The sequence below is a fragment of the Cryptotermes secundus genome, unplaced genomic scaffold, assembly GCF_002891405.2.
Source record: "Cryptotermes secundus unplaced genomic scaffold, Csec_1.0 scaffold238, whole genome shotgun sequence".
Lineage (NCBI taxonomy): Eukaryota > Metazoa > Arthropoda > Insecta > Blattodea > Kalotermitidae > Cryptotermes > Cryptotermes secundus.
This window is the reverse complement of record NW_019728500.1, coordinates 133542-149178: the sequence shown is the minus strand read 5'-3', so window position 1 is coordinate 149178 and position 15637 is coordinate 133542. Positions and strand designations below refer to the sequence as shown.

At 38.4% G+C, this 15637-nt stretch overlaps 2 protein-coding genes across 3 annotated transcripts in view; both read right to left on the bottom strand.

Moving 5' to 3' along the window:
- Nucleotides 1–4950: 4950 nt before the first annotated feature.
- Nucleotides 4951–6381, bottom strand: LOC117282371 (zinc finger MYM-type protein 1-like; the record flags this gene model as incomplete). Its single annotated transcript, XM_033751730.1, is given in 1 exon segment — nucleotides 4951–6381. A coding segment is annotated over 1 exon segment (1399 nt), but the record flags the coding sequence as incomplete, so codon positions are not given.
- A 4253-nt stretch (nucleotides 6382–10634) lies between these two features.
- Nucleotides 10635–15637, bottom strand: part of LOC111865194 (glycerol kinase 3) — a 40436-nt gene continuing 35433 nt past the window's right edge. For both annotated transcript variants that reach the window (XM_023853028.2, XM_023853029.2), the window contains one exon: nucleotides 10635–10877. In XM_023853028.2, coding sequence (XP_023708796.1) covers nucleotides 10786–10877 — 92 coding nt within the window. In that variant the 3' untranslated portion in view covers nucleotides 10635–10785. The remainder of the gene's footprint in view (nucleotides 10878–15637) is intronic.

Here is a 15637-nt window from a genome sequence, read left to right as displayed (position 1 = left end):
ATCACCAGATAGAAATGGACCCGAGAGATATAGTACGAAGTAGGAAGCAGGGGCACTGGGCGTACCGGAAAATGCCTTTTGGCCTCAGGACAGCACCTGTTACGTTCATGAGACTCATGAACACCGTCTTAAGTGGCCTCACAGGCACAAGATGTTTCGTCTTCCTGGACGATATCATATTATATGCAAATAGCTTAGCAGAGCACGACGCAAAATTGCGTACCGTGTTTGGAAGGCTAAGAAAATATAGTGTGAAGCTCCAGCCGGACAAATGCGAATTTTTAAGAAATGAGGTCAGTTACCTCGGTCACGTAATCTCAGAGGACGGAGTTCGACCCGACCCCAAGAAGACAGAATCGATTGAAAATTTCCCTACTCTGAAAACAGCTGAACAATTGAAAGGTTTCCTAGGGCTAGCAGCTACTATAGGAGGTTTGTCCCTCAGTTTAGCAAAATAGCAGCTACACTGCACAAACTCTTGAGGAAGGACGCTAATTACGAATGGGAGGAAGAACAGGAAAATGCATTTCAAAGCTTAAAGCAGAAGCTAATGTCACAACCAATCTTGCAGTACCCTGATTTCTCCAGGGAATTTATCTTGACCACTGACGCGTCAAACGAAGGTGCAGGGGCGATTCTGTCTCAGGGAGAGATAGGTAATGACAGACCAATTGCGTATGCAAGTCGTAGCTTCAAAAAGACGAGAAGAACTACAGTACGGTGGAGAAGGAATTAGCAGCCATTGTCTGGGGAATTAAGTATTTCAGGCCATATTTGTATGGTAGGAAGTTCAAGGTTGTGAGTGATCACAAACCCCTTACCTGGATCATGAGCGTGAAAGACCCGGGTTCGAGATTGCTTAGATGGCGCTTGCAACTCGAGGAATACGACTATGAAGTAGTATATAAACCTGGATCACAAAATTCAAACGCAGACGCTTTGTCTAGAATAGGTGCTCTTTATAGGGAGGTGAGTGACTCAGAGGAAATAGATGAGGAGATGAAGGGCAAAATATTGCATGAAAACCACGATTCAATTCTCGGGGGTCATCTTGGTATGAATAAGACATACCAGGCGATTAGACAGCATTAATATTGGCCAAATATGAAGGAAGAAATAGAGGAGTATGTGAGAAAGTGTACTAAGTGTCAGTTGAATAAAGCACTCGGGGCGAAAAAGAAAGCTCCTATGGAAATAACCACAACAGCCAGTCATCCCTTTGAGAAGTGTTCCTTAGATATCGTAGGGCCGTTGGTAGAGAGTGAAGCAGGAAATAAATACATACTAACGTTCCAAGATGAACTGAGTAAATTCCTAGTAGCGACACCGCTTCCGCAGCAAGATGCAGAAACTGTCGCTAGGGCGTTCATATTGAATATTGTTTTGAAATTTGGGGCGCCTGCCAAAGTTCTGACTGACCAAGGTTCAAACTTTCTGAGTAATTTGTTCAAGAACGTTTGCAAGTTACTAAGGATCAGAAAGATGCAGACCACAGCATTTCACCCAGAGTCCAATGGTAGTTTAGAGAGAAGTCATAGAGTTCTGGCGGAGTACATGGGCCACTACGTAAGCGAAGATCAGTGTAACTGGGATGAATTTGTGCCCTATGCAGTTTACGTGTACAACACAACTACACACGCTGCTACCGAACAATTAATAGAGAATTAAGAAAATATATGTTATTTTTATTTGTAGGTGTGACAGATAATTCCAATTATGCTATTGAACCAATGAACTAAACTGCAACTGTAATTGAAGTGAGGCAGAATGTGCAGGGGGTGAGACAGCCTTAGCTTTTACAAGATGTAGAAAAGGAAACATATTGAGTTTTAGTGGAAAATAGAAAGGGAAGAATTCGCATGTTCATAGAGAGGAGTAGGAGCATGCTTTTGATAAGAGAGTACCAAAAATTAGTGATGCTTCTGCATGTAACTGTAGCAGAAAATGAATTGTTAATCTTAAAGTGGAAGAAATAAAGAAAGTTAAGAGTGTTATCTGATGTCTATGTGGTCCATGTCGTGGCTATACAATGAGAGTCTGTAGTGAGAGGAATGAGAGAATTGGAACTGGGAGTTGAGCAGACTGAAGAGAATGGGAATACAGTGGTGTACAACAGAAAGAGAGTTGAGTCAACTGTTGGTAGGATATAGCCATGTGAAGTTAGTAGTTGGACTGTGAAGACTTTGTGTGCTGTAGTACAGTGATATCTGGAGTGTGACTGTGCTAAAATCCATTGCCAGGAAATGGATAGTGAAAACATTGTAAAGGCATAGCAATTGTTGAGACCTGTTAACCCAGCAACAACTAGTGAAAGCAGATATAGAACACTTTATTTTGGGTTCTGTAGTTACAGTAATCTTTAAGAGTGTGTAAACCAGTGAGACAGTTTAGTTATAACCTGTGAGTGTTCAATGAATGTATTCACCAATCCAAGCCCCATGTAAAGTCACTAATACATGTGACAATACTATTTTATTTTAAAAATGTGTAAGGATTTCGTGGCATAATGGTGCTTATGGGTACAACCCAGGTATAATATGATGTGTTCTTGTTTCAGTTACAAATTCACATTATTGAAATAAGGCCTGAACAAAACAGTGATGGGAATGCACTTCATGAGATGTGCCCAGAACTCTTGGCATTGTAGCGTAAGCCTTGTGTAACAGTGTTGTGTATTGCATAGGAGTGCTGGTTCTAAGCAGTCGTACTATTGTAAGCCTTTGTTTAATTTTTGCTTCTTCTGTTCACAGTGCTAGTGGATGAATCCTCTTAATGGTGTTCAGTGAACATTGTCTTTTAAGCCTTTAAATGTTGTTTCTTCATCTGTTCACAGTGCTAATCTGTGTTCATATTTTGGGTCAGCAGTGAACATTTTATTGTAAATGTTTGTTGAAACATTCCTTTGTACAGTATATGTTCACAGTGCCAGTGCATGTATCATTTTTGGGGGCTTCAAAGAACATTATATTGTGTTTAGGTGATTCTTCTGGTTACCTTCAAATCTCATACTGAGGCAGTATTCAATGGTGTTATAACCATGGTCTTAGAATCGATGTCTATGCCTAATTTTACTGATTGCTTCTCTCAGACAGGGTCAAAAGAATTTAAGCCTATAACCGGACAGTCAACATTCATGGAAGCCTCACATGAAGTTTTTACTGAATAACCTGAATTCAGTTTGTTTTATAATGTTCTTAATATCAGACCTTGAGGACTATTTATTATTGCACATTTTCACCTTTTGGTTAATTATGGAATAATATTTTGCGGTAACACTAGTTCCTATTTGTAAGGTATTCCTAGTTAAATGCTTTTTTTTTGGGTGGGGGGAATAACATGCATTACCTTCAAAGTAACTCTCCTGTTCATGACATTAATACAAGATGTAAGAATTAATTACATACCTTTAGGTAGAGTTTCTGCTATTATATATTCTGCTATTAAAGTATTCAACAATTGCCACCTAGTATACCTAGGTTAAAAAATGTTGGGCAATTTTTTAAGTCTGCTTTAAGGAATTATCATATGGCACATGTATTTTATTCTACAGAAAAGTTTATATCAAATTATTTACTCTTTTTATAAAAGGATGTTTGGCTTTTGTAGCCTTTTCTGTTGTTTACTTCTTAAGCACTGATACTCATATTTTGATATACTAGAGTCTGTACTTACTTTGTCATTTATATATTGTGTATATATCATTATTTAATGCCTGTTTTGCTCAAGTTGCATTGTACAATGTACATCTCCTGATGTGTTTCATATTCACATGTGTTTGGGCTAATGTTGATTTAATGAAATGTATATGTATGTATGTAAAATGCCAGTCTTTTCAGGCATGTAGCCAGAGGGATGAGTTTCAGCTCATGTTCTGGAACCTGGACGTTGTACGGTCTGAGTGAGGTGGCCAACCGAAGAAGGAAAACATAGTCACACTGACACTGGAAAGAATGCGGTCATCTTCAGTTTGTGACAACCAGTACAGATGAAACTGCTGATGAAGGCAGAATGTAATTCAGGGCAAAGAAATATTTTCAGACTTACAGCTCTGTGAAATAAGTGAAATTTGTATTGAAAATCTCTGTGTTTTCTTGACAGCAGTAACAGTTAGGTATATAAGTTGAGAGCACACAGTGATAAAATAGGAAACTGTGAGTGTATTTTCTTCAAAGCCACATGAGTAGTGAGTGAGTTGTATTCTACTCTCATCACCAGTGGCGTAGCATGACTACCAAAAGCAGGGAAGCAACTTTATATACGTGTATATAAATTTTTTCTACATACCCTATAGTTTCTATCTTCTATTTAAAAGAAAACAGCTAATAGTTTAATATGTATTGTATATTTAAGCTAATATATTAAAATAACACATAATTATCAACACAATTTTATAGCCATCAAATGACAGGGTTGTGAACCTGGAATATAATTAATGCTTACTTTATTGTTTATAATTCAGCTCGATTCTTCTGTTTTTCTTGGCAAACAGATCAATAACCTCATCTAGAAAGCTGGGTTTGGACTGCAGTTTGTTTAGGAAGGACTTTTCAATGTTCATCAAAGCCAGTGATGACAACCTATCCTGGTTCTGCGAATTTCTTAAGTAGTTTTTTAATCTCTTCAGAGCTGAAAATGAGTGTTCATCTGCAGCATGTGTCGCTGGTATTGTTAATACTAGCTCACATAATTTGAAGATTTGCGGGAAAACGCATGATAACTGAAGAGCATACATATATTGATGTAAGTCATACACACTATCTTTTGCCATATCTGGGTCCGAAAACATTACTAAAAGTTCACTCTTTAAGGCAACAAAGTCAAAAAATGCACCATAATTTTCTTTTAAACAGGAAAATGCTTTTTCAGGAAATGAGGTTCTATACATGGGGAAGTATCTGGCATCAAGAAGACTCAAGAAGAGGAGCGTAGCGTTCTCCGAAAATCTAACAGAGACATTCTGACACACGACATCAATAATTTCACAGAACAGCCGTTTATAGGAGTTTTTTCTTTCTTCTCCACTCATTGAGTCAATGCGAATTCTTTTGGGTCGAGTTGGGCCATTTGAATCGAAGACATTTTCCATTTCACTCCAAAGGTGGTCAAATCCTCCCCTTAATCTTTGCATGTGATGCTTAAATTCGTCTATTTTGGTATTGCAAAAAGCTATATCAGATCTCTTAGTTTGTAGGATTTTGAAAAGAGCGCCAGAATATGGAAAAATTGAAGAAAATATTTTCAGCATGAAATTGAAATCGAAATCCCTTAGAAGAGAGAGAAGTCCGCGTGCAGAAGAAATTGTTTCTACATCCCATTCTTCTGGTTCCTCTATTATAGACACAAGAAGATTCTCAATTCCTTCTCTGTATTCATGCACAGTTTCAGCAAGTCGGCTATGGTACTGCCATCGAGTAGGTGCGATAGAAGGAAATCTTTTCCTAAGGTGGGAATCCAATGCTTCAGTCCTTTTTGTGGACTTGGCAAAAAAAGTTCTAAAGCCAGAGAGAGTAGCAAAGAAGACCTTAACTTCCTTAATAAAACTAGCAGATTGTGCTAAGACTAAATTTAGTCTATGCGCATAACAATGAACAAAAATGGCGTTTGGGTACTGCTCGCGAATTTTTGCTTGTACTCCTGCATGTTGTGATGCCATAACAGCAGCACCATCATAAGTCTGTGCAATGAGTTTGGGACCACATTCAAAATCATTTAAAATCTCAAGAGCATGGTTAAACAAGGAATTGGCAGAACGGTCAGAGCTCACGTCTGTAAAACGCAGAAACCTTTCTTCAACATTGCCATCAGCTGTCACATATCGAAGAACTGAAGCCAACTGACACTTATTCATCACATCTGAAGTCTCATCAAGAATTAAAGAAACATAATTAGCCTTTGAAATTTCCTTTTTAATTTCCATTGTCATCAATTCAGATACAGAATGTATCAGTTCATTTTGGATGTCAGGAGAAGAACCACGGAAAGCAGTTGAAGACTCTAAATGATTGTGTAAATCAGAATCATAACGTGCCAGCATATTTAAAACCTCAATGTAATTTCCTCTATTAACAGATGCCACGCTTTCATCATGTCCCCGAAATGCTAAACCCTGAGAGCCCAGAAAACAAACTGCTGTAATTAATTGGCCTACAAATTTCCTGTTCTGTTTCACAGCTTCATTGTGTTTTTCAATTGACTGTTTGTATTGGCTGCTTAGAGAAAATTCAATCCTTCTGTTTTTACCAAACAGTGTAATTTCTTTAAGACAAGCAATGTGATTAACTGAATGCCCATGTCTTTTGCCAGATTTGTAAATGTTGTTAATGTCATTGTAACCAGCACTGTTAAACATGTGTTTTTCTTTAGAAAACAAGAGACAAGGCCAACAGAATAATTTTTTTAGTTTATCACACCCACACATTCATGGAATAGCCTCATGTAAACTGGTATTGAAATGCCATGTGCAAGATTTCATTTTTGTATGTAAAGTTAGATTAGGCTTAGGTGCACCTTCTTCTATTATCTTAAGTTTCTCATTATAACTGAGTGAACTGAACGGTGTTTGAAGAAGTTTTTCAATCACGCAGTGGTTATCACATGAAAGTGTCATGTTTCTATTTTTAACTTAACAGCAATCACAAAAACACTGTCATAAAGTTATAATTACGCAAAGCAAAACAAATTCTGTATCGAGAAAAATACAGAATAATAACTAAACTGACTTGTGCATAAGTGACACGCTAACACCTTCCGAAAACTAGTAAGCATGCTTAACTGCAAGGTCACAGACTATTCTACTGCAAACAGCAATGCCTTACATCTGGCAACATTGCTGGAAGCACGAAGCTGGTAGCATACCATAACGCATAGCTCACTTACAGACAACATTGACATTGAGTCAGCCAGTTAACCCAGGGGAGGGTGGAAGCGAAAGACCTGCTGCTTCCGCGCGTGTTGCAGTTTAGAGTTCCCTGCATTTTGGAAGAAAATAACTGATCTATCCTGATAAATTGTTTATGTAACACATTAAAACTTGCAATATTCTCATTATATGTAATGTATGTTCTCAGATTAATTAATATTTTGAAGTATGAAATATTTTTTCGAAATTGAAAAATTGCCAGAAATGTTCTTGGTTGCTTTTCTGTAGGGAAGCAATGCTTCCACCACATCCATGTACCCTACGCCCCTGCTCATCACATATGCTGTGACCCTACTTTCTGGATGTCAAGTCTAAATGGGCATGTGCTGTACATCATTTGGCCAGAGAGCTCTTGAGTATGGTCATGGTAACAACATGCATAATAATAACATCCAGGGCTTCGAATGCCCGAAGATATTGAAGAGCAGTAAAGTGGGGGAATGTAGCAAGGTAGTTTCTTCATTCAGAAAAGAGGATAAATTTTGCGTTGCATGGAGGAACAGATGTTTGGTTATGGTATTCAGTACTGTTCGCACAGGAAGCACCAATAAGGTGACAGAAGTGATGTCTTGAATAAGGAACTAAAGTTGCCATAAAGAAAGCAAATGTGTAAGGTACACTAAAAATATGGCAGGTGTGAACCACAGTGGCTAGTACATGACCTCCTGTCAGTTCATGAGGAGAGAGCAGAGGCAGAAGGAGTATTCATTTCGCTTGTGGCAGCGAGTGTAATGAATTCGTTCTTGCCGCATGTTCTGATGCTGGAAGGATACAGAGACAGACTGCAACTGGGAAGGAGTTAGGCAGAAGTGTTCTTGAATCCCAAGTGCCTTAAAGAAGTGTCATCGGTGGAGGCTGAGCAAGGCAGACTGTCCAGTGGCCCACATGAAGAAAGGTTAAATGGGGAGCATCAGTTCAGTGACATGAAGGAAAGAGGACAGTGGCCAGTGTGATGTGTAAAGGGAAGAAACTGTGGAAGGAGATGATGGCTTTGTGCAAGGCTTTCAGCAAAAAGCAATTCATGCATGCAGACAAATGCTCAGAATTGTACCACACCTGTGGAGATAACCATGTTCCCCCAAAAGCTACATACCTACCTACATGAGTAGACAGTGTCACAACCCAGAAGACCTCACCGTGAGCTTGCAGATTGTCTGGGAATAGATGTGAGAGTTTGTGCTACTAGTAACATACAATGTGATAAAATATATCTATGTTGTTAGTGCAGAAATTGTGAATCTAACATATGGTGAAGGATTCCCCCCTGAAGAGTGTGCAATCAGGAGGCTTCTTTTTGCATATGTAGGAACTGAAGTGATTGTGTTTAGAGTGACAGATTTGTGGGAAGGGTCATAAACCGAGCAAGGAGTGAACCAGTGACATGTGTGCAACTTTTGGAAGGGACAGTTCACTTTAAGGACTTTGCGTCACGTGATTGCACAGTGGCGCTAGCAAATGGAAAGATTTTAATTGGATGGTAATGTTTTGCCATGTGCATTCAGAATTATCATGTATGTGTCAGTATTCTGGTCCACAGTGAAGATAAAATTGGTGAAATTTATTGAACTGTTACTTTTTGTGTTCACAGGGGTGGTGTGTGTCATTTCTTTGGGTCTGGAAGGAACATCATGATGCTAATGGATCATCGGGTGGTAAATTTATAACACCATATTCATTGAAACGTTTAAAAATGTCAAGAGTATGTCAAATGTATTCATTTAGATGGCAAAGGAAGAAAATGATTTCAGCCTAGTGCAGTATGTCAATATTCATGGTAGAAATATATGCCATTAACCCTGTGTGGGCCAAGTTTTCTGACAGCTTGAGACAAAATACAAATTATAACAGAATGTACTCTAACTTAATGTAACCTGCCCTAATCTAACTTAATCAAAGCTAACAACACTAACCTGAACTAACATGTTGAGGAAAGTACATATATAAGTCCATAGAACAGAAAGGGTCACGGTGGGTACACTTACTGCCATGAGCTTTATGAATTTAGCCAATTGGTTTTATGAGGTTCACTCTGCACTATACCTCACCATCCATAGGAGTACACAAAGCACAGAATAGTGCCATAGTGAGCAGATGTTTTGCTATTGTCAAGGTCAGTGTAATGTAATAGAAGTGGTCCAATTTTAGGAGAACACACAATGAAAAAGATGTCTTTGCATCAGTTATGTTGATACTGATAAAGACATCTTGCCCTGGTAAAGGGATATGTGGTTGGGGTGGACAAGTGATTATTACTATGGTAAAAGGTGGGGGGGGCAGCCAAAATGGTTGTCTGCTTTGATATTGTGATAAGTGTAATGCCAGAACTTGTACTTGAGATTGTATTGCTTACTTTGATAACCAGAAGTTAATGGATATATAAGACCTTTATTGTTGTGTATGTGTGGCTGTCTGGCTATCGTTGTTTGATAGAGGTCTTGAAAGTGCTATGTACTTGTATGTGGATTCTAATTTTGTTATTGCTGTTTGGAAATATGTTCATTGCCAAATGACGTGAGACATTCTCAAAATCATTGTGGTAAAACACCTAAATACAATGACAGAAGAACAGTATTAGTGCAAAGCACTTGCAAATGAAACAAGAAAAATCAATGTGACCACATCAGAATCCTATCAGAAAGTAATCAGACAACTCCAACAAGAAAAAATAGAATATCATACATACCAAATCAGAGAAGAAAGGGCCCTTAGAGTAGTAATACAAAATCTGCATCACTCAGTAACCACGGATGAAATAAAAAAGGAACTAGAAAAACAAGGTCATACTGTCCCCAATATACTAAACATCAGGCATCGTCAAACAAAAGAACCACTGCCTTTGTTTTTCATAGACCTAGAACCTAAAGAAAACAATAAGAGCATACATGAAATTAAATACTTACACAATATGAAAATGACAGTCGAAGCCCCAAGATGTCAGTGCTATGGGCATATAAAAACATATTGTGCAAGAACGTATACTTGTGTTAAAGGTGGAGGCAAACGCAACACAACCTTGTGTACAAAGAATCCAAATACTCCAGCAAAATGTGCTCTATTCGGAGGAAACCACCCGGCCAATAACATAGGTTGCAACATATATAAAAACTTACAAAACCCAAAAAGAAAGAAAGACAATAGGGCACTAGGCGCTGGGTTTACTCAGCCTCTAACAGAAATGAGTACCAGGGATTAATTAAATAATTTTCTTTGGGAGTAAAGGGCGGCCGGCACGTAGGGCTGACAACCTTACCGCCATCTTTGAGCCTATTGTCTAGACAATGCGGGACCCTCAACGTCTCACAACCTTATGGGCCTGGTACGGGGATAGCTTTACTTTTTTTTACTTTACAAAATATCACACATCAAACTTGAATACTAAAAACAAATTTATTTATTCAATAATTACAACAAAACTGAAATAATACAGTTTAGTATAAAGTCACATTTTAAAACAAATATAAAATATCTTTGTGTAAAATATAAAATAAATGAAACTGAGCAAGTCTTCATTTTCTTCACCAGGTTAATTTTGTGAAATCACAACTTATCTGTTCAGTAGTGTTTAACAAATGTGTAATAAGAAAATTAATACAATATGCCTCCAAAGTAACTTTTATTTAAACCCTGTTCATATGACCCATGAAATTACTCAACTGTTATATAACACGAATATACACATATCACAGAGCAGCAACTAGGTGCAGTGTTTTTTTTCTTCACTATCTGACCTAATGTTAATGAAGATCTGATTCCAAACCAGGTCTACAACTAAATGTGTTTTCTAGCATAACAAGCATGTTATTGATAAATATCCCCATACAACCATTCATAAATGCATTTTTCTTGTTTTCACAACTTCACAACTTTTACCTATCATCATCACACTTGACTTGTGACGTTTCCCATCCAAAACTTCTTTCTACAGCCATTTTCCATTTTGAATATCGAGCATCTCTCTCTGAAATAAATATACAATTATACTGTTTATACCCTTCAAGTGCATTGTTAAAACACTCTGTAAAACTAACACAATTTTACTCCAGTCACCAGTAATATATTTTTCAGGAACGACAGTATAGTGACACCACAATATTATTCACATATAATCAAGGTTTCTAAATTATTGTTCTGAATGAATCTGGGAGATTATAACTATTGCTGAATTATTCCATAAAGGAAAACTGAAGAAGATTGCACAATATAGTCAGTTCTATTGTGTATGATAATAATATCTGCAAATACTGTTGTAAAGGCAACTGGTATATATAACAACTGCAAAAGATTTGAGGTTTTCCACAGTGATGAAGCTCCATATTTTAGTCTCCTGGGTTATGCACCATGCAGTTTAGTAGATGGGTACCAATATTTCAGAGAAACATACTGCCTCCATCTTCCATCTTCAGAGTATAAGTCAAGTCTACACTGAAAATGGAGGCATACTTTCATATCAGTAGGTGGTACCCACCTACCAGTCTGCATGGTGTCATACACCAGAAGACCACATCTGAAACAAATCTATATCAGTATTTACAGCCAGCAGTTGGGAATGCTGATAGTAACAGCAACTGTTACACCTGTCTTTCATGCCCTCTTTTGAAGTATTCACTCTGGTTATCGAATGTTGCTCATATACATTTATGAGGGCATGCTGAAAAGTAATGCCTTCCAATTTTCTTTTACATAATAGGAATATATACTTCACTGAAACAAGAATAGGTACATTTCTTGAATTTCATTCTGTAAAAATGTTATATTTTAGCGTCCTGTTACACTGATTCATGTCCATGGTTTATGCTAACCGTCTTACAGTGTATACACTTTTTCACCTTATTCTTCACTTCCACACTACATGTTTCAGCACTAATGTGCCATCCTCAGGTGTATATATGCACGTTAAACTATTGTACTGCATGCCATGATGTCTTCATTCTAAAATGACTAAAATCTGTATTCGTCATATATGTCGATGAATTCTAAATAATAAAACTTTTCAGGGTTCATCCTACGTCACACTCAAACATGCGAATTATGCCAATCCTCTTTTATGTGAGCATTCTTCCTACATACATTTGTGTATCGTGTTCTGTGTTGTGTTTTGCTCCTGTTACTGCATGCGTTGTACTGCTGGAGATGTGTGTGTGTGCTGTCTTCATTTTGGTTGTGTGAAAAAGTGTATACACTGTAAGACGGTTAGCATAAACCATGTTCATTCTGTAATTTTATATAATTACTTCTCAACATAATCACTTATGTAGTCCACACGCTTCCACCATCATTCACATAGTCTCATGAGTCTTTCACAATACAAATCTGTCTTACTGCCAGAACATCTCTGTCACTGTGTAGACTTAATGCCTAACAAGAAGTGATGGTGTCATGATGGTCATGGTGATGATGGTCTTTAGTAATGGTTGTGATAACTGCGATGATAGCAACAAATGAATGACAGTAAGTGAAACATTTTCTGCAGCCAAAAACTCCATCACTGCATGCTGTTTATTCTGCACATACATGGTCTCCTTTCTTATAATTTCTCGGTTTGCAGCTGGACAATCATCTGACTTGTAAGGAACATATCGATTTTTTTCTTCACAAGTTGAGCACAGTCTGTTTTCTAATGCAAAAATTATCCTATATATTAAATATAAATAGTCTTAAAACTGTATATTATGCATATTATCATTCATTGGTGAAATATGGAATAATATACTGGGGAAATACATCAGACAGTCATAAGGTCTTTGTTATACAAAAGAACATAATAACAATAATGATGGGAGTGGGCCCAACTCACAGATGTAGAGTTCTACTTAAAAAGCTTGACATACTGCCAATCCCATGTGTATATTTTCTTTCATTGATGACATTTGTTGTTAATAATCTGGATAAGTTTCAAAGCAATAACTCTGTGTATGTCATTGGTACCAGAAGGAATGACCACCTTCATGCACCTTCAACACATTTATCATTCTATCAAAGAGGGTTGTGTTATTCAGGTGTCTAGCTATTTAACACTCTGCCGTCAAATATCACAGTTTTAAAAAATGATAAAAAGCATTTTAGGTTTGTTTTACAAAATTATTTGCAAAGTAACGTATTTTACTCTATTGATGAATTTGTCAAGCATGGGGGCTCAAAAGTTAAGAGTTAATAAATGGTCTGTGTGCATGAATTATATTGTTGAGACTTTCTTGTTGTAAGTGTAGTAGTATGTATGATGTCTGTTTTTGTTATGAATTTTAATATTTTATAATTGTAACTGTTCTAATGATACGGCTTGCCAGTGTGTGTGTGGAATGGCAAGGTGTGAATTTGACTGTGGTTTTTCCACAACCCATGTGTGTTGTCCTGACAACTTGCACTATCTGTGAGAGGCCTGATTATATTTTTTATTGGACAAAGGACAAATAATGTGTAGTTATCATGAATTTGTAATATGTGACATGTTTTATATCCAGCCCTACGAGGAGATGATTGGATCCATGAAGTGAAAATAAATGTAAATCATGTTTTGAATCCTGTTGCGTATGTAGCTTTATGGGGGTTTTCTGCCATCACAAAATATGTTGATTCTGTTATATACAGTAAGTGACTGAACTGAATACATGAATAGATCAATCAGTTTATTATATTAAACACTCTATGTTTCGGTCATGGTTGACCATCCTCAAGTGTGTATATATAATCATAAATATATTGTGCTATATTACTGAATATAAACTGGATCCAATTTGGTTACAGTTACAGGGTTTTCAAAGAATGTATTAAAAGTAAGAAAATTATACATTGTAAAATGTATACATATACATAGAAGCATAGTTGGTTGAGGCACTATGCTACAAGCTGGAAGGTCATGGGTTCGAATCCCGATGGGGTCATTAGATATTTCAACTGACCTAGCCCTTCCAGCCACACTATGGCCCTGGGGTTTACTTATTCTCTAACGGAAATGACTATCGGGAATCTACCTGGAGAAAAGGGCAGCCAGCACATAAGGCTAAGAACTTCACTGCCATCTGTGAGCCAGCTGTCTAGAAAATGTGTCAGCCTCGACATCTCACAACCCTATGGGCCTCCGTGGCCTCTTACAGGGACAGCGTTACCATTTTATCTTTTATATACATAAAATGTGTGTACATGTACCATACAAAGCGTGAATATATTGAATTATAATTGGGTGGTGTGTTTATGTTTTGTGTGGATTTACGTATATTTATATATTATATACAGTTAGTATGTTAGTAATTCTGTGGTGTGGTTGGAATACCTTCATGTTTTGTTTCCTTCCCTGTTCTCAGCTCATACATATATGTAGGTGCTGCATGAAATGTAGTGTTCAATACAATAAACTGATTGATCTACTGATATATTCAATTTAATCACTTATTATGTACAACAGAATCAACATTTTGTGTGATGTCATAAAAACCCCTAAACTGTCTCCTTATATTATTCCATTTTCACAGCTGTAATTCAGAGACCCCTAGTGACAGAACTATGACACTTCACACATAAGTCTGAGAAAGTTTAACTGAATGCATGCAATTTGGTTCTGTGGGAACATCCCACATTATCACGAATTTTCTACAACGCACACTCTTCACATCACTTTTCACCATCATGCGTGCTAACCAATCAAATTGCTCCAAACGTTCGCATTTATACTGCGCTCGCTGCTAGCCCCGCATCTACATCATCACGCGCGCTAGCCAATCAGCGCCCTGCAAATTCCTCCTCCTCAATTTCAAGTTTTGCTCCGCCCACCGAGCAGTGTATAAAAAGGAGCAGCCGCAAACCGGCAGCATCAGTCTGACTTCAGTCTACGATCAAGCAACATTCAAGCAACATCAGCCAGCAGGTTTCGTCGCCAGCGCTCGGTCTTTGGAGGCATCGGCAGGCTGCGCCAGGCACGACTGCCTCGGCCCTCCGGCTCTCACACTCGACGCACTGGGGCACCTCGCCTGGACTCACTGGTGGTCGTGACCCTGTCCGACCCACTGGGCATCTGGCGTAGCCACTGCCTCATCACTCCTGTGACCGCGCTGTGCGACCATGCAACTTCAACTCACCTGCCGCACGGCGATCAAGCAATGTCCAGCAACAGCCGCGCTGTGGCCAGTCAAACCACCGCAACTAACCTCTCTCCCTACCGGCGCGCGCCGCGCTACCTCACCGATCAAACATCTCAGCAACCACGGTCCTTTTCAGGACCAACAAACTGTTCCGAAGAAGTGGGTTGTCATCGGAGTAATGACAAACAACAAGGGCAAAACCCCACAGTTCAAACTACTATGTGGGGTTGTTTCTCGCATAAAAATGGAGGCATGACTTTTCAACATGACCTTATACAGTGTGTACAATCAAGTGCGCGCCGCGGCTGCAATTTGCCATGAGTCATACCACCGCAGAACGGATGCAACTCCTCCCCGCGACTGCAGTGCTCCTACGCCGATGGTTGCATAATCGGAACCCGAGGTTGCATTAAACAGTCAGTCTTTGTCTTGCTGTGGAAGTGGAGTGGAATGTTTACAGCTGTCGACAGACGGTGGAAATGAAGTTCACTATTAAACAGCGTGTGTTTATTGTCGAAACTATTGCAAGGAAAAACATTTACAGAAAATTCGCACGTAGGTTTCGTCAGAAATATCCTGACTCGCCAGTTCCCACAAAGTCGTGTGTAAACAGGCTTCTGAAAAAGTGGCGGGCCACAGGTTCAGT